General features: G+C 36.9%; 1 protein-coding gene across 1 annotated transcript in view; it reads right to left on the reverse strand.

Moving 5' to 3' along the window:
- The window catches only part of IL1RAPL1 (interleukin 1 receptor accessory protein like 1), a 671,544-nt gene extending 650,349 nt beyond the window's left edge, over positions 1-21,195 (reverse strand). The window contains exon 1 of the mRNA XM_087427281.1: positions 21,047-21,195. Within this exon, the coding sequence (XP_087283407.1) occupies positions 21,047-21,104 (58 nt within the window). The 5' untranslated portion in view covers positions 21,105-21,195. The remainder of the gene's footprint in view (positions 1-21,046) is intronic.
- Between the last annotated feature and the right edge of the window lie 5,133 nt (positions 21,196-26,328).

Below are 26,328 nucleotides of genomic sequence, written 5' to 3' on the forward strand. Positions count from 1 at the left end.
CTTAACGGGGCACACGTACAAATAAAACCAACATGGAAATGTCAAATAAGCACCACCTACTTCAACAACATTATAGTAAAAGCTATTTCTATTTCAATTACTTGATTATTTTGTTCTGTCTTTAACTGAGTCTTCTTTTTGAGTATATTCTGAAATAGTCTGGGCTATGTCACTTGTTGGTTTCAATTTAAAAAAATAAGTGAATGCTTTAAAGAAGACAGGTATGAACCAATCCATCACACCATTAAGGAAGAGCACAATGCCAAGGATGCACAACACTTGCACAACCCTGTATCTACTAGGTGTCAGGCAGTTAATTGTGTGTACTAACGCTTCCTTTATTCATTGAACAGATATTGACCAAACACCTGTTAGGTACCAAGCATTGTTCCAGAGGCTTGGGGTCAGAGAACAAAACAGTCATAACACCCTGCCTTCATGGGTCTTACAGTTTTTAATCCTCACAAGAATCCATTGAGGCAGATACCAGTATCACAATTTTATCAATGAGATTGTTAAGGCTCACAGAATTTAGGCAGACATAAGATCTGAACTAAGGCTTGTGATCTCAAAATGAGTGGTATTTTTTTGTGTGCGTTTGGATGCCACATTCTTTCATATATCCTTAATAGTGGCCAAACTGAACGCTTGCAGGTGAATTCTCTATTGGAAATAGGTCTAGTCTTTTTGTACCAGGTGAAAAGGTAGATAATACAGCTACACTAAAATGGTGGGGGACTATTTCAGAACATAGTGTTGCTTTGCTTGTGCTTGTGCTTACGTTCATTTGGTGAAAAAATATATAAGTACATAAAATATATATAAATTATATGAATATATAATAAAAATATATAAATATATGTGTGAAGCTTTTATAATGCATAGTCTATAGATCAGATAGCTGAAGAAGTATGGTATATGTATGTGTATGTATGTGTCTATATTACTCTTTTGGCATAAGGGCTATAATATATGTAATATATAATCTCTTGCTTTAGGGATTTTGGGTTTTCGAGATAAATGTTCCTCCTACATGATTTCAGCCATGTCTTATTTATGACACTTTCACAAGGTATATAAAAATGCACTGTCAGAATGATTCGTTCTACTGAGTATTAGTAGTCCTAGTCAAGTAGACGTGAAATCACAAAAGACAGAGTAAAATATACTTCTATCTGGTTTTGCATTCATTTCATTTATCTTTGGAAGATTTGTTTGGCCAGTTTAATCATAAAACTGCAGGTAGGCAACTTAATTTTTGTTAACTAAATCACTGCATGATGGTTGTACAAGGAAACATTCTGATAAGATTGGATAAATTTGCTACCTTATTTTTTATAAGTGAAATATATGAACTTCATGTTCATCTATGTCAACCAGCGATTCTCAACCTGAGTTACACAGCAGAATTAGATATGGACCTTATTTAAAAAGCAATACTGGCCCGGCCCCGTGGCTTAGCGGTTAACTGCGCACGCTCCGCTACTGGCCCAGGTTCGGATCCCGGGTGTGCACCGACACACCGCTTCTCTGGCCATGATGAGGCCGTGTCCCACATACAGCAACTAGAAGGATGTGCAACTATGACATACAACTATCTACTGGGGCTTTCTGGAAAAAAAAAAAAAGAGGAGGATTGGCAATAGATGTTAGCTCAGAGCCGGTCTTCCTCAGCAAAAAAAAAAAGAGGAGGATTAGCATGGATGTTAGCTCAGGGCTGATCTTCCTCACAAAAAAATAAAAAATAAAAAAAGCAACACTAATGCCTAGGTGTCATCCTAGACCAATTGATGCAGAATACCTGGCAGTAGGGTCCAATGTGGGTTTATTTTAAAAGCTCCCTAAGTGACTCTAATGTGCAGCCAGGGTTGAGAAACCCTGATTTATATACTGCGTCTTAACCTTTATTTTGCCTACATAGAATTTTATCTCATGAGTTTTTTTTAAACAAGAACCTCAGAACATCTAAGTATTAGATTTTGTTATGTTAGATTTTCTGCTCTGCCAATATTTGCACAGCTGTTTAATACTCAGAATGAGCTACCACATATTTCCACCACAATTAAACTAAGATCTGACATTTACAATTTTCACGTAGCCACAATCAGTTTCCAGACTCCCTACTGCAACCAAGGGTAGCACTATCGTTATCGTAATGAAGCCATGTTTTAAAGATTCTATATCAGAAAGGATTCAACATTTTTCAAAATTATAATCTGATTATTCTATTGATCTCCTGTATACAGTTTGAACTATACCTATCATCCTTTAGAAGATAAGGCAAAGATAAGAGTCTCCAAAAATGTTGTAACATTTTGTGCAATTTTTAGCTGTTTAGATATGTTGGACATGTAAATAAACATCTTTCACTTCACACAGGTTTTTAATTGTAGAGAATTATTATGTCAAATTCCAAAGGCATAACATGAATAGCAAAATATATCAAATGACAAAAATAAAATAAATTAACTGTTTTTAAGATCCAATAGTGTTGGGCCGGCCCTGTGGCTTAGCGGTTAAGTGCGCACGCTCTGCTACTGGCGTCCTGGGTTCAGATCCCAGGCGCGCACCAACGCACCGCTTGTCCGGCCACGCTGAGGGCACGTCCCACATACAGCAACTAGAAGGATGTGCAGCTATGACATACAACTATCTACTGGGGCTTTGGGGAAAAAAAGGAGGAGGATTGGCAATAGATGTTAGCTCAGAGCCGGTCTTCCTGAGCAAAAAGAAGAGGATTAGCACGGATGTTAGCTCAGGGCTGATCTCCCTCACACACACAAAAAAATAAAAATAAAAGAAATAACTAAAAAAAAAAAAAAAAGGGGTGGATTCTATTAAAAAAAAAAAAAAGATCCAACAGTGTTTAAGTTTCAACCATGTGAGCAATTTATAAGGTGAGTTTCAAACATATTTTTCAATTAACTTAGTTGTCAATTTACACAGGATTAAAGCCATCATCAAATAAACTACAGTCTCTTTTAAAAGTACGTTGTTTCAAAGTTCCTTCACACATAATTAAAGCAGAAAAAGAAACTACCAAGAATCAAAATAGTGCTTTCTTTTTAATTTTCCATCGAACTACCTCAGTTCTTCTTTTATGCTTTTAATGTTGAAATGGCCAAAATGAGTTTTTAAAAAAATGAAAGCCCCTTTTTATACCCAATTTTATAATTTAATCTCTAGAACCCTACTGGCAGATAGGAGGAAGCAATTTACTATATTTAAAAAAAAAACCTTCAATTCAAGTTTTCAAGCTAAAACAAGGTTTGACCATAAAGGATTAGATAAATGAAAGAACTCTTAACCCTAACTGTACCTTACCACTGAATAACTAACAGCCCAGCAGGTCCCAACTTCCTATCATCTTGGTCACTAATGTCATCTTTCACTTCTCCCACAGGCTTCCTATATTGCCGCTTTTCCTCTTATTTTCTAAAGATTACTTTGCTTCCAACTTCACTGAGTTAATGGTAGCCTTCAGGCTAGAATGCTCCCAACTTCGTCCACCCATGCCTATAGGTAACAGTAAGTAGTTCTAAACTGTTGAACCAAAGAATGTTTCTAGAAGAGGAGTAGGAAATAAGGCTGGAATGATTGACTGAAGCCAGATCATGAAAGGTCTTATGCTTAGATAACGAATTTTCAACTTCATTTGGAAGAAGTGGAGAGCCATTGAAGTCTCTTATGCAGATAAGGGCTCTGATCAGATTTCAGATTTTAGAAAGACTACCTGGTCAGCAATGTGGAGGACAGATCTGGAGAAAGGTCAAACAGAAAGTGGGAAGATCATTTAAGAGGCAACAGTGCAGTTAAGAAATGATGCAACTCAAAATGCAACTCAAATGAGACTTCCACCTTATCCACCAGTCAAAGGTACTGGGATTCTAGGACCCTGTGATTCTAGGACAATTCTAGGACCCTGTGATGACTGTTAGCACAACCGTTACCATACTCGACTATAATAATGCCTTCCTGTTTTCTCTTTATTAGCTATCTCCCTTGCTAAACCACACTATCTCTAGGTAGCAGACCCTTGTCTTTTCTATTTTTATCCCCAGGCCCTAGCACAGGGCCTGGCACATTGTAGGTGTTTGAAAATATTTGTAGAATATTCAGATGAATAAATAAATAAAACAATGCTTTAAATGATGTTTACTTGTATGGTGGAATAAATGCTTTACCTAGATATAAGTCTTGGCTCTCTTAATAGCTAGTTGGGTGACTTCAGCCATTTCACTTATTTCTCAGTTTTCTTATCCGCTAATCAAGGGGTATGGACTAAATTGTTTCTAATATATGTCCTGACTCTAATATGCTATAGGACTTAGTTTCCAATGAAAAATGTATCACATGACAGGCAATTATAAATTGTCACAGGTTGACTCAAAGACTGCATTTCATATAATCAACTGTTTGTCATCCATATCCATTTTAATAGGTTCAAAATGATTTCATGTCTACTCAGAAATATTATAAATATGTGAGGTGACATACAGATGGAGTGTCAAATCAATATTTATTCCACATGAAATCCCAGATTGCTAAAATATGTACTTTTGTCATTAAATGATTTATTTTTAAGTGACTAAAGTGCAGGAATATTAAAATTTTATAGTTTGATGCCATTAGTATGACTACTAATGCAAAATCATGTTTTTCTTTAATATTCTTCAATATTCTTTGCCTTGTTTGACATCAACACTGCTTCCTAAATAAAAATGAATAAACCAAGTTTTAAAGGTGAATATATAGTTGTACGTTATTTTTTTTTTTTTAATAATGAAAACTTTTTGTCTGCGTTATTTTCATAATGATCTTCACTTTATTTTTAGGTAGTAGTCAACATTTTAAGTTTATGTTTCCGGGTTTTTAATAATTAAGACCACAGACATACCAGATATAGCAGCAGGACTTAATTGTTCAACTCCAGTTGTATAGTAACCCCTAAATAGTGTAACTACGGGATGTTTTAAGTATTTCTCAACAAGATTTAATATAAAGAAGGGTTTTATTTTGTCATGCTTTGGATATACCCTATCTAGGAGATATGATAAAATAGCTATTTTCTTTTATATACTTTAGGCTTCCACGTTTTTCCAAAGACTGTAGAAATAAGCTAGCACAATCATTTAAAAATGATAACAAAGACAGTGCACTAGTTAAGTGGAACATTAAAAAATAAAAATTATAACCAGATGTGTCCAGGTTGATACTCATATAAAAATTTGCCATACCAGAGATGTTTTATGGGGCAATAGTTTTATGTATACTCCAACATGATCCTGCACTATAAAGTAAACTGTATATTTATTTCACACTGTCATGGTGCTCAGTCGGTAGAGGAGACAAATGAGACTCATTTCTGTACAAAGAAAAACAAGTAGGATATTTTGATTGACTTTGCCTTTAATGATTTTAACTAGAAAATTAGTGAAAAGAAATATTAATCACGCAAATTTGCAAAGCTGCATATAGGATATAAGGCAACAGAAATCTATTTTTAAAAATCTCAAGAGTTGTTTTGTTTGTTTGGTTTCCTTTGGTTTTTGCTTCACTGGGCTCCAAATCTATTTTACATTCCATTAACTGGCTAGTGCATAGTACAAGTTTGTGTGTGTGTGATAAAAATGAGTAAATTCTGGGTATACATGATTTGTGTTTTCTAAGTTCAGGAGTTCAGTCAATAAATTTCATGTGATTTCTCTTCAATATTTCCTTCTTTAACTTAGGTGTAATTTTTCACTATGAAGAAATTCATGGAAGTCAGATCATTTTAAGACTAATGCCTGGCACCTACCAGGCATTTTACAAGGCACTTTACCTACAGTATCATGTTTTAGCTTCACAAAAATAAAATAAGGTAATAAAAAACCGAGTACTAAACGATGACTAAAAAAGTAGCCAAACGGTGACTTAAACTACTGCCCATGATCCTTTTGCTATATACCACATTGCCTATTGAGCACTGAACACACTATCTGGCAAATATTTGGTGTTTAATAATGACTTGTTTAATCAGAATCTGCAAGGCATTTACTAGGTACATAAGGCAGTAATTTTCAAACTGTGAGTTTTATCTATTAGTGAGTCATGAAATCAATTGTTTTGGCCTTGACCAGCATTTTATCAAAATGGAATAAATTAAACAATACCAGACGGTATTACAGGTTTGCTGGGAAGGGCAGTCTTTTATGGGCAACACCCGTCCATGCACATCCTTGTTGAGTGTGCCAAACCGCAAGACATAACCATCTCCTGTGTAGGCAATTTATTAGGTGAAAGTGACCAAAGCATGACTCCCAGGCAACTGCTTTCTCCTAAGGGGAGGGGACTATCTTGTTAGTTGCTTGCTACAGAGGTGCTGAGCCCTTGGCCCTGGTTTCCGCAGCTGCAGTGCAATCTACTGTGTGCGTAGTCACCATCTTGACTTATTGTGTCACCTAATGGTACTTGGGATAGAGGAACTGGTGCTACCACGCCGATGCTCTTGCTATTTGCTGTATTGTAAGTATTAAACAGTCGTGTTTTAGCACGTTGAATCTCATTGTCTACTTTCAGCCCCTATGGGATTTTGACAAGCCAACCTCATGCTTTCTTAGTAAAGGAATCTTGTTACTCCTTGCCATCCTCTTTGAGGTTGGGGTTCTTCCCTGAGAAGGTAGTAAGAATAAGTGCTGGCTCAGGGAATTTATATTTGAGTTGCAGGCATTGTGTAAGGATGTATAGGTTAGGCACTGCACAACTCCAAGGGGGCACCACTTACATATGTAGCAGCCTGGTAAATGTGTCAATGTATCAAAAAAAGTTTGAAAACCACTGCTTTAGAAGAAATAAGCAAAAAGTGTTGGTTGAGAGAATTCATGTTTAAGGGAAAAGTAATCATTTCTAGTTAAGCTCAGGTGAGAATGTAAGATTTAAGCCATCTTTGAGGATGAAAAGTGGGAGGGGCCAGGAGATAGCATTTAGTGTGGTCCAGGTGAGGAATGGAAAAGATCAAGCTCCAAAAACTTTCAGGAGACTACATGGGAAAAAAAAGCAGTTTACAAAATATAAGTAAAAAACAAATAGCAACAACAAAAAAGTTTGAGAACAAGAATCAAAAATGACAATATAAAACAAATTAAAACAAAAAGCTGGTTACCGTTTCTACGATTTTTATGATCTAATTTTGGTCCTCCATATCAGGATGTTTTCTCATATCAAGAGGAAAGTAGCCTCATGGAATCACAAACTACTCAATTATGTTTTTTTCCTTATCATTTTCCCTAGATTTTCAAAGATTAATAAGAATATTTGCCCATGTGCCAAATCCCAAATATTTTTTTCTTCACCTAACTGTCCTATTTATAATGTTCTGCTTCTCTATATTTTATGGGATGAGACCATTTTCAAAAAAGTTATATCCAAGATCTCATCTCTTTCTCCTCTATGTTTTATCATCCAAATGACTCATGATTCAGAACTTATTCATCTAATGGTGTTTCATTTCTTGATTACACAAATATATATCTATACATTATTTATTACTCAATTTATATCTATACCTATCTATATACATACATGCAGAAGATAAATAATAAATAAGAATATTTCTTTTAAAAAATCTTGACGGTATTCAGCATTTATATTTTTAATGATACATATAGTAATACATAGTTTAAATGTTAGTTTATTGCTCAAGTTGAATAGTTATTGCTATTAAAGATATTTAGTAAGGATTTATTTAGAAAAATTTTTATACTCCCTTCTGCTAATGGAATTACAGGATATCCATTTGTATAATGATTAAATGTACAGACATAATTGACTCACTTACATTAATTATTCACAATGAATGGAAATTTGGTTAAAATTCTTTAGATAGAATCACAGTTTAGAACTAATATTTTTTTTACAGTGGAAAGTTAAGTTTGGTTTATAAATGAAAGTATATTGGATTTTCTGTCTTTATGTCTTCCTTTAGGTTTTAGTTATATTGTGGAATGATCTTTGTCTTGGGGACACCCCTGAGCCTCTTAATATTTGTGATACAAATGATCTACTTATAAAATTCTGGCTCCATTAAAAGATATTTTGAGGGGGGAGGGATTCCAGAGACCACCTATTTTAAATGTTTTATCATGGAAAAATTCAAATGTACACAAAATTAGAGAGAACAGCATAATAAACCCCATGTGCCCATCACTCCACATCAATAATTATCATTTGCCAATTTTGTTTGATGTAGTCCTTTCACTTATTTTTTTCCTGGAGTATTTTAAATAAAATCCTAGATCTTATATCAGTTCATTTCTAAATACTTCATTTTGCATCCCAAGCAGATAAGCCCTTAAAAATTTAACAAAATATAATTATTACACATATTGACATTAACAATAATTTCAGAAACAGTGAAATATCAAGCCATGGTCAAATATGTCCTATGTCTTAACTTTTTTCTTACTTTTTGATTTGGGAATCTTGATCCACACAAGATGCACACATTTGAACTTGGTTGACATGTAGAGAACATTTTATTGAATCCCTTCAGTATGTGCAACTTCATGAGCAGAGAAGGTAATTCATTTACTTAACATCACCAGGCTTTTCACCTTATTCATTCCACAAATGTTTATCAGCATCTAGTAGATACTGTTCTAAGTACCTGGGAATTATCTATAAGCAAAATGACAAAGATCTCTGCCCTTATGGGGCTTCTATTCCTGTTGGAGGATGTAATATAAACACTAAGAGAAATCAAGTGCAGAGTATATTTGAGGATGATAAATGATATGGATCAAAGAAAATTATAGTGGGCCTAGGTAAGTGCTGGGGTAGGAGTGGGGAGGAGAGCTGCTTGAATTTTAAATTGGCCTCATTGAGAAGGAGACATTCAAGCAAAGACTTAAGGTGAAGGAGTTAACTTTGTGATATCTGGGAGGAGAGCTTCCAGAGGAGAGAGAACAAGCAATGTCAATGCCCCAATGCATGCACATACATACCTGTGGGAAGCATTTTTGGCTCAGGTGAATTGAATGTAGACGAGAATAATGGATGAGGTAAGAACTCTAGCTTTTCCTCTGAGTGAAATAGGAGCCATTGCAAGGTTGGGCACAGAACAATGACATCTTCTGGTCTCTGCTTTAAGAGGAACATTCTAGCTACTGTATAGCAAGTAGACAGTTTGAAGCATGGATAGGGAGCACTGATTTTCAGACAGCTTGAGAGGCCCTTGCATTAGCTGGGGCAAGAGATAATGGTAGTAATGAAGATTAGTAACGGAGATTAGAAGTGGTCTAATTCTGGATATATTTTAAAGTTAGAGCTGACTAATTACAGATGGGGTGTGAAAAGAGGAGAGAAGTCAAAATAATGCACTTATGCATTCCATCAGCTTTGTGGGGATCCCAGAGTGGGGAGGAGCATCTGTTCACCCACCTACTCCTGGGCCCCAGCCTAGCTTATTTTGAAGCAAATACTTTCATGCGTAAATGTTTATCCATTCATTTCTAAAAGCTAAAACTCTTTTTAAAAATTCACAATACCATTATCATGCAAATGTAAAGACTCAACTTATTTAAATGGAACACAGTTAATGATCAATACTTGGAGCCCTAATATCTATTCTTCCCCTCACAAGGAAGCACATGTTTATTCTTCCTTTGTTTTCTAATTTTTAGTCAATATTCTGTTCCTGAGACAAAGGATACAAAACAGTATCCTTGCAATGCCCAGCACAGTGCTCTGCACACGACACCCCCTAGTCTTTCCAAATAGACTTCTATGGGGAGGAGCTGCTGCCCTCTCCAGGCCTGGCCTGTTAAAACCCGGCACAAGTGCACCTTTGTTCCTCGTGCTGTGCCCATCCGTGGCAGGGTTACGTGGGGCCAAGAGCTGGGGTCTGGACTCAGACCTGCTGAAGATCTCAGTTCTAGTGTGAGCTCAGACTGTCTGTCACCCTGGGAAAGTGCTAAACCTCTCCAGGCCTCTGTTTTGTCATCTGTAACATGGGCATAATAATGGTATCTACCTCACAAAATTTTTGTGAGGATTAAATGCCGTAATGCTGAGCACGCAGCCAGTACCTGGAAAGTGCCCCATAAATGGATCTTAGTCTGCACACACATTGGGGTGTGCATGACAGACAGGTCTATAAACTTATTCAAGCAGGCAGTTCAGATGACCAAGGGCAGCACACCACCCACTTTCAAAAAACTTATGATGGACGTTTTCAAACATATGCAAAAGTAGCAAGAATAGAATAAAAAGTCTGATTTACCCACGACCCAGTTTTAACAATTAGCAACATGTGACTAATCTTGCTCAATTCTACCCGATTCCTACAGGAGCCCAGACCTCCTCTGTGGCCCTCATGGTCATAACACAATCACAAAAGAATAAGCAGTGATTCAGCCCTTCCCTGAGCTGGGCCTACACCACTACCCTCAATTTCCATAGCCTCAACCAGAGAGTGATCCTTGACCATCCTCTTGCCATGCCAACACCCTTCCCAGTTCTCCAGCAGTTCTATCCTACTCCCAGAAGGCTCATAGGTGTGGCCACCACAGTGACCACCACCCCAGAAGCCTCTGAGCAACCAGGCCCTCCATTATTTGGCCTCTGACTCACAGCCCCTAGGGCAAAGGTTGCAAACTAGCAATCTGCAGACTGCTGCAAGCCTCAGATAGATTTTGTGTGGCCTGCACAGTGCTTTTTAAAAAACAGAATTGGTTGCTAACATTTAGAAATGGTGATATTTCACATCAATATCTAGTTTTCAGTTTCCCTTAAAAAGTTACATGAACTGGCTCCATTGAGACTACATTGCCCCCCACCCAGCCCTACACATAACCAGCTGGAGTGGAGCAGCAGCTGTTCCCTTTAGAGGGGGTCCAGGCAATGACCATCGAAGGCCACTAACATCACATAAAAGAGAGACAATCAGATTCTGCCTTTGATAGAAGTATTCAATACCACCTAGGAAGTGTTCTTTCAAAAATGAAACACAGAAAACTCTGAAATCTGAATCTGATCAGGCTCTAGAACTCACTACCAATTTACAGGAAATCCAGGGTAAGAGGAACACATTCAACACCAACACAGGAAGAGAGTCTGCAAATCCAGACCCAGGACAGACAACACGGTGGCTTCAATTAAAAAACAAACAACAAGAAAACTACAAGCAAAAATAAAGAGAGATGGAAAGTTAACGTAAAGATTAAAGGAAACTTTAAGAGATATATCAACCATCAAAAGGTCTGGACCCATTTGGATATTGATTCAAACAATCAAAACTTTTTTTAAAAGTGGGGTAGAACATTTATCAGAAGTCACAGGTTTGGGGCTGGAGGAGAGTATGAGTTCAGGTTCGGACATGAGGAGACGTCCACTGACTTCCACTTAGAGATGTTGAGTAGAATGTTGGATATCCGAGTCTAGAATTGAGTAGAAGGGTTGGGGCTACAGATATAAATTTTGGGGTCATCAGCATATGGATGTTTTATTTAAAGTCATGTGAATTTTCTGAGAATACAAGAGTGTCAGCATAGAGAAGAGCAGAGAGACCCAAGGTATGAAAAACTAAGCCCATAAAATGCTAATATATGGAGATCAGGGAAACCAGGAAGGTAACAACAATGCCTCTCACCATTGTAATGATTCATTTCTTCTAAAATTTCATATTAAAATTTTCATGTTTTGCTTGTTGAGATCAAGTCTCAGATGGATTCGGAATTCCATCTCTGCTTCGCACTCTCCCTGCCTTTGAATCGTTATTTTGTTCCTCAGTTCAGTATCATGTAGGCTTTACTCCTTCTGGTTATATGCTTTTCCTCACCACCTTGGCCACTTTTCAGGTGCTTTCCAATGTTTCTGCATCAAGTATAGAGGCTTTCAAGTCACCACAATGGTAGGGAATTTAAAAGCCACTCTTCTAGATGCTTCCTGAGGGCAGGGTCAATCTATGTCTTGCTTCACCCCTGTTGTTGACAAAATTATTAATAGGGCAAAAAATGCTCTGGAATGCATAATAAATTTTATGGTCATCTCTTTAAGGACATTCATGGCCAAGTGTAAGCAACAGCACAGCAAATAGCATACCATTTATTCTTTAGAACACAGGAAGGTTTACGTCAATAGCACTGAATGAATAATTTGGGAAGAGATGCTTACTCTAACAATTTATTGATGTTTTGCTCAATTATTTTTTAATCCATGGAGTTTATTGTAAAGAGAGGCACAGGTGAGTTTTCAAGTTATTGGAGAATGCTCTTTAGAAAGGTAATTATTATCACGAACATCCTTCACTCTACAGTAAGCTCCTTTAAGTCAGAAAATGGTTTTTGTCTTTGTATCTCCAGAGCCCTGAAAGTGCATGGTATATGGCTGTCACTCAATAACTGCTTGTTTAGTAAATTAATGTATATTAAAATTAGATATATCACTCTAGAACTTTCATGATATAAATTAATGTGACTTGAATTTGAAGACACTTTTTATATCCTACCCTAGTTCTCACCTAATGTTCTGTCCACACTGTCTGTATTACTTACCAAATTTCCTTCTTTTATTTTCGTTGAGATCACAATGGTTTATAACATTATATAAATTTAAGGTGTACATCATTATATTTCAACTTCTGTATAGACTGCATTTTGTTGTTTTGCTCAATTTTTGTCTCTATCTCAGCCCTGTCCCCATCTCCATTCCAAAACAGCTAATAAAATTTGTTACACATATCTAAAAGAGAAGAATGTGACAGAATAATTCATTTAGGATTTGTGTGTGTGTGTGTGTGTGTGTGTGTGTTTGGCAAAGCATTAAAGGTAGAGAAATTGTTATAAGTGGAATACAACTAATCTATCACTCTCAGTTTATATTCTTCACCAATATAAACAGCTGAACAAGGAAAACAAGACAACAGACAGCATAAAAGTAGTATGCACACATACAAGTGCAAGGCTGAGATGTGGCAAAGCATTCAATGAATATCTGGTTTCCATAAAGAGCTGAAAAAAATCAGTTTCTATACACAGCCAAAGAATGGTAGAAGATTTCATTTTTTTTTAATTAGTCAGTCAGTTGGTATTTACTGAGTCCCTGCTATTTACCCAGCATTATTGTAAAGCACAAAGGAAACACAGATCTGAAGCCACACCTGGAATGACATTTTATCATCAGCCTTGGAGAAATGACAATCCCAACAATACAGTGAGTGGACCAGTTAGTGTCACTCAAGAACATTCTATTCTTCGTGATAACATGACTGAATACATACTTTTCTGCATCTGTCTGAAGTCAGATCATTGTCATTTATTTTATTAGGAAGGCAAATGATTAAAGAGTAAATTAAATGAACAGATCAAAATATCTAAAAGCTCATTTAAATGACGCACATTTGAATATCCCTTCTTCAGGAAATACCTAAAACATTATCAGATCAATGGGAAGATCTCCTTACCATAAAAGTCAGACCTCTGAGCTCAGAGTGACAACAAACACTATAAGAAGAGCACCACCATTTTTATTATACTAACTTCTCAAACTGCAAAAGTCAATCCTCATGATCCATGATATTCATACTGGACAGATTTAGAAACATCATATTTATTTTCACCATTTTCATTCTGTGTCTTAGTTACAAAAGCAAATACTGGATAAAATTAAATGATTATATTTAGTTGAATGGAATAAAGAAACAAACCAGAGATAAAATGAAACCAATGTAAAACAAGCCTACTTTGGGTTTGATGGAGAACATTACTTAATTCTAAAAACATTAACTAAACACCAGGTGTATCTAACAAGACAACCGATTAATTGGAACCAGTTCGCATGTTGGTTTATTTTCACCTGCCAGGATTAAATTATAATCATTACTAGTTTAATCATTCCTAGGATTTCTAATCTGGGCCATTTTAAAAGTATGAGACATGGTCCCTTCCTTCACTACAGCTGGGGAGACAAGGCAAGAATACACGAAATATAAAAGGAAACACGTGGATATGGCGACATAGGAGCCTTGGTGCTCCACTGCTGGTAGTGTAGATGGAGGCAGCAATCTGCCTAGCCATCTGTTACTAGTTAGTCAAATTAAGTATATACATAACCTTTGACACAGCAATTCTACAATTGGCATTTATTTCAGGGAAATTTTCACACAGGTCCATAAGACATATATACCAGGGTATTCATTTCAGTCTTATTTGTAATTGTGGGAGTTGGAAGTAACCAGTATATCAGTCAATGAGAAAGAGATAGGTAGAATGTGCTGGATACGCGATCATGGCCCTCATTGCAGATGTGTACAGATGTGTAACTTGTGCTTGTATAAGAGCACCTAGCCAAGGGTTTGCCTGGCAAGAACATGGATAGCTGGGAAATTAGCTTTTCCTAATTCTCACAAAAGTTCAGTATGCACACACCATCAAGTTAGAAGTTGTATAGTATATGTACACCTAGCAACATGGAAAGATTCTAACAAATAATAGTGCTTCGTGAAAACAAGGATGAAAAATGAAATATTAACAGCTTGTATTTTACAGAATTGATAATTCACAAACAGAAAACAATTTATATTTTGAAAGGACACCATTCAAATAAAAAGATACACCTTAAACACGATGATTATATTGGGTAGAGGGAAAATGAAATGTGTGTATGGAGATAAAAGGGAATATATATGTACAGTCACACATAGAGACATTAAAGAGACTAACATAGATTAGGTGTCATGGATAGAATGGTTACCTCGACCCACTGCACCTTAGATCAAACCAATGACAAAAGCACAAAAATAGAGACCTTTTAGGCAGTGCTACCAACCTGGTGTCTGGGAAAGAGTCTGGATTAGAAGGTAAGAGGATCAGGATCTACTATTTTCACTTCTTTCTCACAGTGTAACGTTCTTAAATTATTTAACATTTCTGGGCCTCAACATTCTTAACTGTAAAATGGGAATGATGATGATCCTTCTTTGTCCTAAAGATCCTTCTTTGCCCTAAAGCAGGAAGTGGGCCAGAAAATATTTGGATGTCTAATGTGATATGACTCCTGTAAATGCTTTACTCCACCTCACAGACCCCTGTTGCTTGGAGTTTTTAAAGATTTTATTTATTTATTTTTTCCCCCAAAGCCCCAGTAGATAGTTGTGTGTCATAGCTGCACACCCTTCTAGTTGCTGTATGTGGGACGCGGCCTCAGCATGGCCGGAGAAGCAGCGCGCCGGTGGGAGCCCGGGATCCGAACTCGGGTCGCCAGCAGTGGAGCGCGCTCACTTAACCACCAAGCCACGGGGCCGGCCCATGCTTGGAGTTTTTAATGTCTCCTTCTTATACTCTGGGAAGTACTAATGAAGAAAGATTAGCCAAGGCTTTTAAATCTCTAACTAGTTAAAAATGATTCTAAGTCAATGGGTTCTTGCTTTTTATGCACTGTACTGTTTCCTAAGACTCTGTTCCTCATTGCCAAATTCATTTTGTGTTTTCAGATTAAGGGTTTTGTATTGACTGAGTCTGTTGGAAGTCTGATCGCTAGTTCAGAGAGATGTTATTTCATAAGAGATTTGGGAACCTATCCATTACCCTTTTTACACCACCGACAGAATCAAGGCACCAGATTTCTAACATGAATCTTATTTTCATCATTCTGCTCATATCCTGTCTACTCTTGCATAACATATCCCTATTGCTTATGTTAGATATATATTTATTTTGTGCCAGATATAAACCAATGCAAACCTTAATAGTCCACTTAAAGGCAGGTAAATGTCTCTCTTGCATTTCTAAAGGGAAAAATGTGATTCCAAATCAGTTGAAAATAACTGGCTAGATCAATATTTACAAATATGTATATACTTATAACACCCAAGTTTTGCATTCTTATGCTGTTTTTTTAAATTATATTTCTCATGTGTTGACAGGAAGTTTTGCTTTAAAATGAACATCTCTCCTCATTTGTAATGTAGTATGTTAGTGATTCACTCTTCTTCTTGGTATGAATTGTTGCCTTCATATGTCCATGATTTTTCAGTCTATGTAAGGGATCTTTATTGAAGCCAAAGTGGTGAAATAAAGACCAATATGCTTAAAGCATACTTTCTTAGATAAGCACACATATTCCTCCAGGATATTCCAAGCTAGGTCAGCATCTATAGAATGGTTTTCTTGAGAAATCAGACTAGAAATCATGGGAGAGAAAGATATTAGGATAATATAGTTATCTATTGAGCTATTCAGGGGCATTTCTCAACACAGCATTAGCCAAATGTAATGGAACGCTACATAGTATAAGAAAATACAAAATGATCATGGCTCTTTCTACTTTGAGTTAGAAAGCAGAAAAACACAGTCAAAATTCATATTTTTTACTAATAGCAGAGTTTTCAGACAGTTTAGACCCTGAATGATCCATTCATTTTGTCTTCGTGACTCAGGATATGGCAAAATGAAGAGCAAGTTTGTTCTTTTTGCAGACACTTCAACCTCAATCATTTTTATCTAATTTTATTTTCTTTTTGGTGACTTGAAAACAATTCTAAATTTATTTCAGGAAATGGTTTATGCCATCTCTTGTTTCTTGGATTTTGGAAAGTGTAGAATACATTAAAACTTTCACTTTCAGAAGAAAACTTTGAAATTTAGCCATATAGTACCATTGCCGCTTTCAAAACCAAAAACAAGCAAAACTCCATAAAAACACATTTCTGTCCCATGGGATGAGGAGTGCAGGACATAAGGAATTTTCTCAGTGTAGATGATATCTAAATTTGGGGAAATGTTTTAAATAAGATAGTCTCTGATCCATCAATAAAATGTATGTGTCTATTAGGTTTGACACATACTAGCCAACTGAAATAAAGTTTACAGGACCTTATGGCTTATAATTTGTGTATTAACTCACGACTACCTTCACCTTATTTTCTAATCATTATTCCTTTCCATATTCGCGTCTATTTCTTTAACTTTTTATCCCACTTATCTTTGAAGGAATAGATTTATTTGGTTGGTAATAAAACAGGATACAACTACATACATACACCATATGTACATACTATTGTTTTCTTCAGGGAGGAAATATATTCTATTTACCTCACAAAACTTTCATAACAGTGCAAGGAGATAATCCATGCAAAAATCTGTTCAATTATATTTTACTCAGAGGAAATATTATAATTATTGCCATTATTATTTTCTAGAAAGGGCATAAACTCATTATAGTTAGGTATTAAATGCAAATCTAACATCACTTGACAAAGAGTTTGGAATTGTATGCAGTCAAGCTGCTCTGACCCCAAGATTAACACTGTCAAATGTATTTGTCTTAAACTCTAGTCAATCATAATTTAAAATAAACATCAGTCCATATGTAGGTTATATATTTTCAAAGGTCTCCTCTCTCAGGTGATTTAACCCTATGTCTTGGCACTATTCTTGTTAGCAAAAAAATAACTATAACCCTGGAAGTTGATATAGGTCTTGGGAGGGTATTAGGTAGAATTATCAACCACAGCAAATGCCCCCAAACATACGCTTTTTCAAGGCTCTCATGATAGAAATCACCTGTTCTTGAAAACAACAGAATTCATATTTAACTGATGAATGTTTTGCTTTTAAATACGACACATTTTCAAATAATTATCCTTTACCTAGAGAAAATAACAAAGAAAGGAAAATGGGCTAAGATACCAACTATACAAAGCAAATGATAGAGGAAAATGAAAATAAAAATTTGAACTCTCTTATTGCCATCAGTTTTCAAATAAGTTAATGATACGGATCAGGTAACTTCTATGTCTATTTGTGCTTATTCAATACAAATAATATCTAATAAAATTTATAGAAACTAACATGTATTGCATCCTTATACCTTGCCATTGTGCCAAGCACTTTTATCATTTAATCTTCACAGTAACCTTACGCAATAGCTATTATTTATGATTTATTATAATGCTCATATTACAGATGAGGAAACTGAAGCTTAAACAGTTTACCCAACTTGACAAAACATACAGCTGGTAAGAGATGGAGTCAGTTTTTGAGACCATGTAGTCTGAATCTAGAATCCATTGCATCTATCACGCAAAGTGTAGTTTACAATGCTATAAGTAACATCAATATATATGACCAGACTTGCATTGTAATTGCATATATTTTGGGAGAATCTCACAGGAAAAAAATATTTTGGTCTAAATTCATATCTTATCTCTTTAATTTGAATGTTTGAATTGCAACTGTATGTTTGGAAAGGTAAAACATTTACAAAATTTATGTTTACAAATATAAGCCATTACTTGTAGATAATTTTCCCAAGATCAGGAAGGGGGTGTCAAAGACTCTCTATTGACCAACATTTAGCCAGGCTCCTCTGAGACATCTTCTCAACTAGACCTTAACCTTAGCCTATAAAAACTGCAAATTTCAGCACAGATGATTTCATCCACCCTCCTCACCAAGAAACTCAAACAAGCACTAGTATAGTTTCTAACATCTCAAGGCCACATCCCTAGGATCACAACCCTACTCCCTTAAGTTCCTGCCTGAGTAAGTTCAACACTGCCAAAAGAATTGACTGTTTGTTCCAACCAAAACCTGACTACAGGCCCCTGACCTCCCTTTTCTTAGAGCACTTGCTTTAGAAAACTCGCAATTGTAAATCCTTTCTCTGTCTCTTCGAGATGTATCTTATACGACCCTAGAATGTCTTTCTCAAGAACCCGTGAGCCATCTCTTTGAAATGTAATCATCAATAAAGATAGGGCCCCTTCTCCCAGTCACTGTGGGAGGGTGGGAGCCTAACTTTGACAAGGGACAATTAACAAAAACAGGTGGCCTGATCACATGGACCAAACCTCCCTCTCCAAAGTCCTTCAGTACTTTTCGTTTAGCACACCCCAGCATATAAAAAGTCCCCATTCTTTTGTTTCAGTGAAGTTGAGCTCCATTCTCTACTGAAATCTCTCTCCTACTGCAGTCGGAGAAATCTACCGTTTTGCTGTCTTTAACAGGTGTCCAGTGTAAAATTTTTCTTTTACAAGGGTAGGGGAATTTAAATGATCACATTTAATCCTAGAAACTTCATGGAAAAGAAATTTTAATGATTATAAAGAAAGGCAAAATAATTTAATGCAAATTGAACTGCCTACAAATATGCACAATAAGGAGAGAAAAATAAAAGTGCTATCTTGACAATGGTTCCATTTCTTTTGCATATGCACGATTTTTTTCTGAAGTATGTTACTGGAATGGAGGTCTCTCTGGAAGGGATTCTTTATATTATGACTTTTAAAGAAGACAAAATCTTACAGATGGATAATATAAATTGCTTTACCAGGCACCATGTTACATTTTTACAAAAGTAAGTCTTACAACAATGACTATAAAAGTCGCCAAAATTCTCCAAAATGCACAGAACTGACTGCAGTGAAAATTATAGTTATCAAAATACATTTTATTTTAGAAATTTAAAAAATAATTTCAATTCCAAAATAGGCAAATGAAAAATATAAAACAAAGGAACAAACAAAAATTTATTGAAAAAAATTACTAAGTCAAAGATATGGTTAATTTATATTTGAAAGGAGTTTAATAAGATATAAAGTGAGTAAATAACATAATATTCTATATCGTGATATGAAATAGGATTCAAGATACAATTATAGACACTAGCAATTGGAAATTGTCAGATAGAAGGAGACATTCTCTCTATTTTTCCTTTTTTTTCTTGCTCCCCATCAAATACCTTACATCCTAAAGTAGGTAAAAGAATGAATGAAAAATCTCCATGTACATTATTCAATCAATATAACTCTCATATTGCATAGTATTAATATGAGCTTAATAGTATGAATATGTAAGTATTATATGAGCTTAATTGCTTTTATAATAGAAAAAGCAATTATTACAGCTCTAGATATTGTATCCTGCCCGGATACACTATAAAAATGTCCCTCTTAACACATACTGAATTTATGATAAAACATTATTTTATTGGGAAAAAAGTGGTGCTTCGCCTTAGCACCTGCAAACGTTCAACTGCAGCAGTTTTCTCTCCACTTTTTAATGTGATTTTGAATTGAGAAAAATAACCTGTTAAAATTCCAGATGAACCATTTGCAATAGTCATATATTCAGAGATGCCAAATAATACATTATTAGGAAGAGTGATCATTCCATAGAGTCAAAATGTATTGCTGCATCATTTTTCTGAGTGGAAACTGCTAAGACCCCAGTTGGAGGAAGAGATACTAAATGCAATCAAGTGGGGGCCCTGCTAAAGTCAGAAAGCCACTTCCCGCCTCAGGTTGACAGTTTTAGCCGTGCAGAGCCTCTGAATGGCTCTGCCTAGGAATACAACGACAATGATAACGTCCAGGCAATGTAAAGCAGTACAATTTTCTGGGAATGTTTTCTTTATTATAATATACAGTTGCTTCTTCAATTGTTAGATTTTTGGGGTTTTTTAAACAGGCATTTTGCTCTCAGTCTTATATTCTAAACACACAACTTAAAACTTAGGAAATTATTTCTTTAATGCATACACCTATAAACTTACATTAATGGGATTTGCGACACGATGGCGGCGTAGGCAGAATCTGAACTCACCTCCTCCCGCGGACACAGCCAATTTACAACTACTCGTAGAAAAATTGCCCCTGAGACAGAACTGAAAACTGGATAAAAGGAACTCCTGCAACAACGGACAATCCTAACTGAGATAGAAGAGGCAGAAACTCCCTTCTGGAGAGGAAAAACACCGCCTTCACAAGCCGCAGCGCCTCACGGCTGCCCGGAAGCAGCCCACAGGTCCGCAGCCCTCCCTGGAGGAGCGGGGCCCTGAGCCGCGGAGCGCCCCCGCTGTGGGCATTTTGTGGACCTAGCACAATCGAGACGAGTGGCATAATATCTGACTTTGCCCGCTACTAAAACATTGGGGAGCACCCCCAGAAAACCCGATTCACAAAGACATTAAAACCGGCTCTTAAAGGGCCCACACGCAAACTCACCCATCTCAGAAAGCAACCTAAAATCACAAGAAAGGTGCACAGTGCTGTGGTGAAGAGACTCACCTAATAGGCCCTGAGTGCATCTAGGTGAGAGGTGAGACCTCTCCAGGGACTGGGACATTGGCCTCGGCCATTGTTCTGGCCTGGTGTGGGCGTGCTGACACAGACACCATTGGAGTTCTCCCTGGGGCCTGCTAGCCCAGGGTCTGCCCCACCCGACAGAGCACCGATTTAATCCAGCTCAGCCAGGGCAGGCAGCCCACCCTAGAGACTGGCCCCACCCAACAACAAGCCCTCAGGCAACTTGTGGGCCTGCATAGATTGGTGACTGGATTCTCTGCAGCCTGGCAACTGAGCCAACTTCAGCGGGGCAGGGCGTGCACAAGGAGCGGGTGGAGAGTGTGGAGTGGTGGTGGAGTGTGTGGGGGTCCCACCGTAGAGAGACTGGGTCCGCATGGGGAGGTTGGGGTGCGCACATGGGGCAGGACTGTGTTGACTGTGTGTGTGGACCTGTGGGCGGCAGGGCTTGTCAGCTGCAGAAGACTTGTGCTTCTCAAAGACCCACATAGGGGATTTGACCCACCTTCCAAAGCTTGAAACAATTAGGTGTTCCCATGCCTGAGGCCAGGCCCACCCAGCTGCAATCCTCAGAGAGCTGACAAGAGACCTAAAGGCTGGAGGCTTATAGCAATTGTAAGGCCCTGAGCCTAACAACCTGCCACGCCAGGGGGGGGGGGGGCTACTCACTTAAAAGAAATACTGCAACACAAATGTGGTATTAGAACTTGCAGCCAACTGTGCTGGGGATCCCCACACCTGATAAAGAGACTGAAGGGCCCACGACAACTACAAGCAGCTGAGCATTACAACAGCTGGCCAGGAGCATAACTCAGCCTCCCTGGGTGCCTACAGGGAGAGCAAACAGGCCACAACAGAAGGACACACGTAGCCCACATAGGGGTCACCCCTGGAACATTGAGAACTGAGGGAAGCACACGGCAGGCCTCCTAAGCCATCACTTACATAAGATCACCTATCCAAGAGCAGGAGACGTAGCTGACCTACCTAATACATAGACACAAGCACAGGGAAAGAGGCAAAATGAGGAGGCAAAGGAATACTTTCCAAGTAAGGGAACAGGACAAAACCCCAGAAAAGGAACTAAGTGAAAAAGAAATGAGCAACCTACCCGACAGAGAGTTCAAACTAAGAGTGTTAAGGGTGCTCACTAATTTGGGGAGAAGAACAGATGAACTCAGAGAGAATGTCAACAAAGAAATGGAAGATATAAAAAAGAACCAATCAGAAATGAAGAATACAATACTGGAAATGAAAAATTCACTAGAGGGACTCAAAAGCAGAGTAGAGGATACATAAGAATGGATCTGTGAGCTGGAAGAAAGACTAGAAGAAATTACCCAAGCTGAACAGGTAAAAGAGAAAAGAATTCAAAAGAGTGAGGACAGTCTAAGGGACCTCTGGGACAACATCAAGCGCACTAACATCCGTGTTATAGGTGTCCCGGAAGGAGAAGAGCGAGACAAGGGGGCAGAGAACCTATTTCAAGAAATAATAGATGAAAACTTCCCTAACCTAAGGAAGGAAACAGACATCCAGGTACAGGAATCACAGAGAGCCCCAAACAAGATAACCCAAAGAAGCCCATACCAAGACACATCATAATCAAAATGTCCAGAATTAAAGATAAAGAGAGAATCCTAAAAGCCACAAGAGAAAGTCAAGTTACATACAAAGGAAACCCCATAAGGCTATCAGCTGACTTCTCAGCAGAAACCTTACAGGCTAGAAGAGAATGGCATGATATATTTAAAGTGCTAAAAGGAAAAATCTTACAGCCACGAATACTCTACCCAGCAAGGTTATCATTCAAAATGGAATGAGAGATAAAAAATTTCCCAGACAAGCAAAAATTAAAGGAGTTTGTCACCAAGAAACCAGTGCTACAAGAAATGTTAAAGGGACTGATTTAAGGGGAAAAGAGAAGACCACAAATAGGAAAAAAATATCTATTTCCATGATAAGAGGGTAATGGATACAAATGCACAAAAAAGAGGGTAGATATGATATCAAAAACATAAAATGTGGGAGGAGGGGAGTTAAAGAGTAGAGCTTTCAGACAGAGGTCAAACTAAAGAGACCATCAATTCTGTATAGAAGAAGGAAGGAACAGAGAAGGACTACTAAAGCACTGAGAAAAAAAAAGTTAAAAAATGGCAGTAAGTACATACTTATCCATAGCTACTTTAAACGTCAATGGACTAAATGCTCCAATTAAAAGGCATAGGGTGGCTGATTGGATAAAAAAACAAGACCCATATATATGCTGCATACAAGAGACACACTTCAGACCTAAAGACACTCACAAACTGAAAGTGAAGGGATGGAAAAAGATACTCCACGCAAATGGCAATGAAAAGAAAGCTGGCGTAGCAGTACTCATATCAGACAAAATAGACTTTAAAACAAAAACTGTAAAATGAGACAAAGAAGATCATTACATAATGATCAAGGGAACAATCCAACAAGAGGATATAACACTTCTAAATATCTACGGACCCAATGTAGGTGCACCTAAATACATAAAGCAATTATTAACAGACATAAAAAGAGAAATAGACAGTAACACAATAATAGTAGGAGACCTTAACACTCCATTTACACCAACGGATAGATCATCCAAACAGAAGATCAATAAGGAAACATTGGCCTTAAATGATACACTAGAACAGATGGATCTAGTAGATATATACAGAGCATTCCAGCCAAAAACCGAAGAATACACATTCTTCTCAAATGCACATGGAACATTCTCCAGGATTGATCACATATTAGGCCACAAAACAAGTCTCCATAAATTTAAGAAGATTGAAATAATACCAAGCATCTTTTCTGACCACAATGGTATGAAACTGGAAATCAACTATAGGAAGAAAATCTGAAAAGCCACAAATATGTGGAGATTAAACAAAATGCTACTGAACAACGACTGGGTCAATGAAGAAATCAAAGAAGAAATAAAAAAATACCTGGAGACAAATGAAAATGAAAATACGACATGCCAGAATTTATGGGATACAGCAAAAGCGGTTCTAAGAGGGAAGTTTATAGCAATACATGCCTATCTCAACAAACAAGAAAAATCTCAAATAAACAATCTAACAATGCACCTAAAGGGACTGGAAAAAGAAGAACAAACCAAGCCCAAAATCAGTAGAAGAAGGGAAATAATAAAAATCAGAGCAGAAATAAATGAAATAGCGACCAAAAAAACAATAGAAAAATTTAATAAAACCAAGAGCTGGTTCTTTGAAAAGATAAACAAAATTGACAAACCTTTAGCTAGACTCACCAAGAAAAAAAAGAGAGAAAGCACAAATAAGTAAAATCAGAAATGAAGAGGAGAAACTACAACAGACACCTCAGAAATACAAAAGATTATAAGAGAATACTATGAAAAGCAATATGCCAACCAATTCGACAATCTGGAAGAAATGGATAAATTCTTAGAATCATACAACCTTCCAAAACTGGATCAAGAAGAAGTAGAGAATTTGAATAGACCAATCACCAGTAAGGAGATTGAAACAGTAATCTCAAACCTCCCCAAAAATAAAAGTCCAGGACCAGACGGCTTCCCTGATGAATTCTACCAAACATTCAAAGAAGACTTAATACCTATCCTTCTCAAACTCTTCCAAAAAATTGAGGAGGGGGGGAAGCTCCCTAACTCATTCTATGAAGCCAACATTACCCTGATACCAAAACCAGACAAGGACAACACAAAAAAAGAAAACTACAGGCCAATATCACTGATGAACGTCGATGCAAAAAGCCTCATCAAAATACTAGCAAATCGCATACAACAATATGTTAAAAAGATTATACACCATGATCAAGTGAGATTTATTCCAGGTATGCAGGGATGGTTTAACATTCGCAAATCAATCAACGTGATACACCACATTAATAAAACGAAGAATAAAAATCACAGGATCATCTCAATAGATGCAGAGAAATCATTTGACAAGATACAGCATCCCTTTATGATAAATACTCTGAATAAAATGGGTATAGAAGGAAAATACCTCAACATAATAAAGACCATATATGACAAACCCACAGCTAATATCATCCTCAATGGTGAAAAACTGAAAGCTATCCCTCTAAGAACAGGAACCAGACAAGGATGCCCACTGTCACCACTCCTATTTAACATAGTACTGGAAGTCCTAGCCAGAGCAATCAGGCAAGAGAAAGAAATAAAAGGGATCCAAATTGGAAAGAAAGAAGTGAAACTGTCACTATTTGCAGATGACATGATTTTATATATAGAAAACCCTAAAGAATCCACCAGAAAACTTTTAGAAGTAATAAACGAATACGGTAAAGTTGAAGGATACAAAATCAACATACAAAAATCAGTTGCATTTCTATACACTAACAACGAAGTAGCAGAAAGAGTAATTAAGAATACAATCCCATTTACAATTTCAATAAAAGAATAAAATACCTAGGAATAAACTTAACCAAAGAGGTGAAAGATCTGTACACAGAAAACTATAAAACATGGTTGAAAGAAATTGAAGAAGACACAAAGAAATGGAAAGAGAGTCCATGCTCTTGGATTGGAAGAATTAACGTAGTTAAGATGTCCATACTTCCTAAAGCAATCTACAGATTCATGCAATCCCTATCAAAGTTCCAACAACATTTTTCACAGAAATAGAACAAAGAATCCTAAAATTTATTTGGAACAACAAAAGACCCCGAATAGCTAAAGGAATCCTAAGAAAAAAGAACAAAGCTGGAGGTATCACACTCCCTGATTTCAAAATATACTACAAAGCTATAGTAACCAAAACAGCATGGTACTGGCACAAAAAAAGGCACACAGTTCAGTGGAATAGAATCGAAAGCCCAGAAATAAACCCACACATCTATGGACAGCTAATCTTTGACAAAGGAGCCAAGAACATACAATGGAGAAAAGAAAGTCTCTTCAACAAATGGTGTTGGGAAAACTGGATAGTCACATGCAAAAAAATGAAAGTAGACCCTTACCTTACACCATACACAAAAATTATCTCAAAATGGCTTAAAGACTTGAATGTAAGACCTGAAACTATGAAACTTCTAGAAGAAAACATAGGCAGTACGCTCTTCGACATCGGTCTTAGCAACATATTTTCAAGCACCATGTCTGACTGGGCAAGAGAAACAAAAGAAAAAATAAACAAATAGGACTACATCAAACTAAAAGCTTCTGCACAACCAAGGAAACCATCAACAAAACGAAAAGACAACCTAACAATTGGGAGAAGATA

The sequence above is a fragment of the Ceratotherium simum genome, chromosome X, assembly GCF_057802395.1.
Source record: "Ceratotherium simum simum isolate JZ-2026a chromosome X, ASM5780239v1, whole genome shotgun sequence".
Lineage (NCBI taxonomy): Eukaryota > Metazoa > Chordata > Mammalia > Perissodactyla > Rhinocerotidae > Ceratotherium > Ceratotherium simum.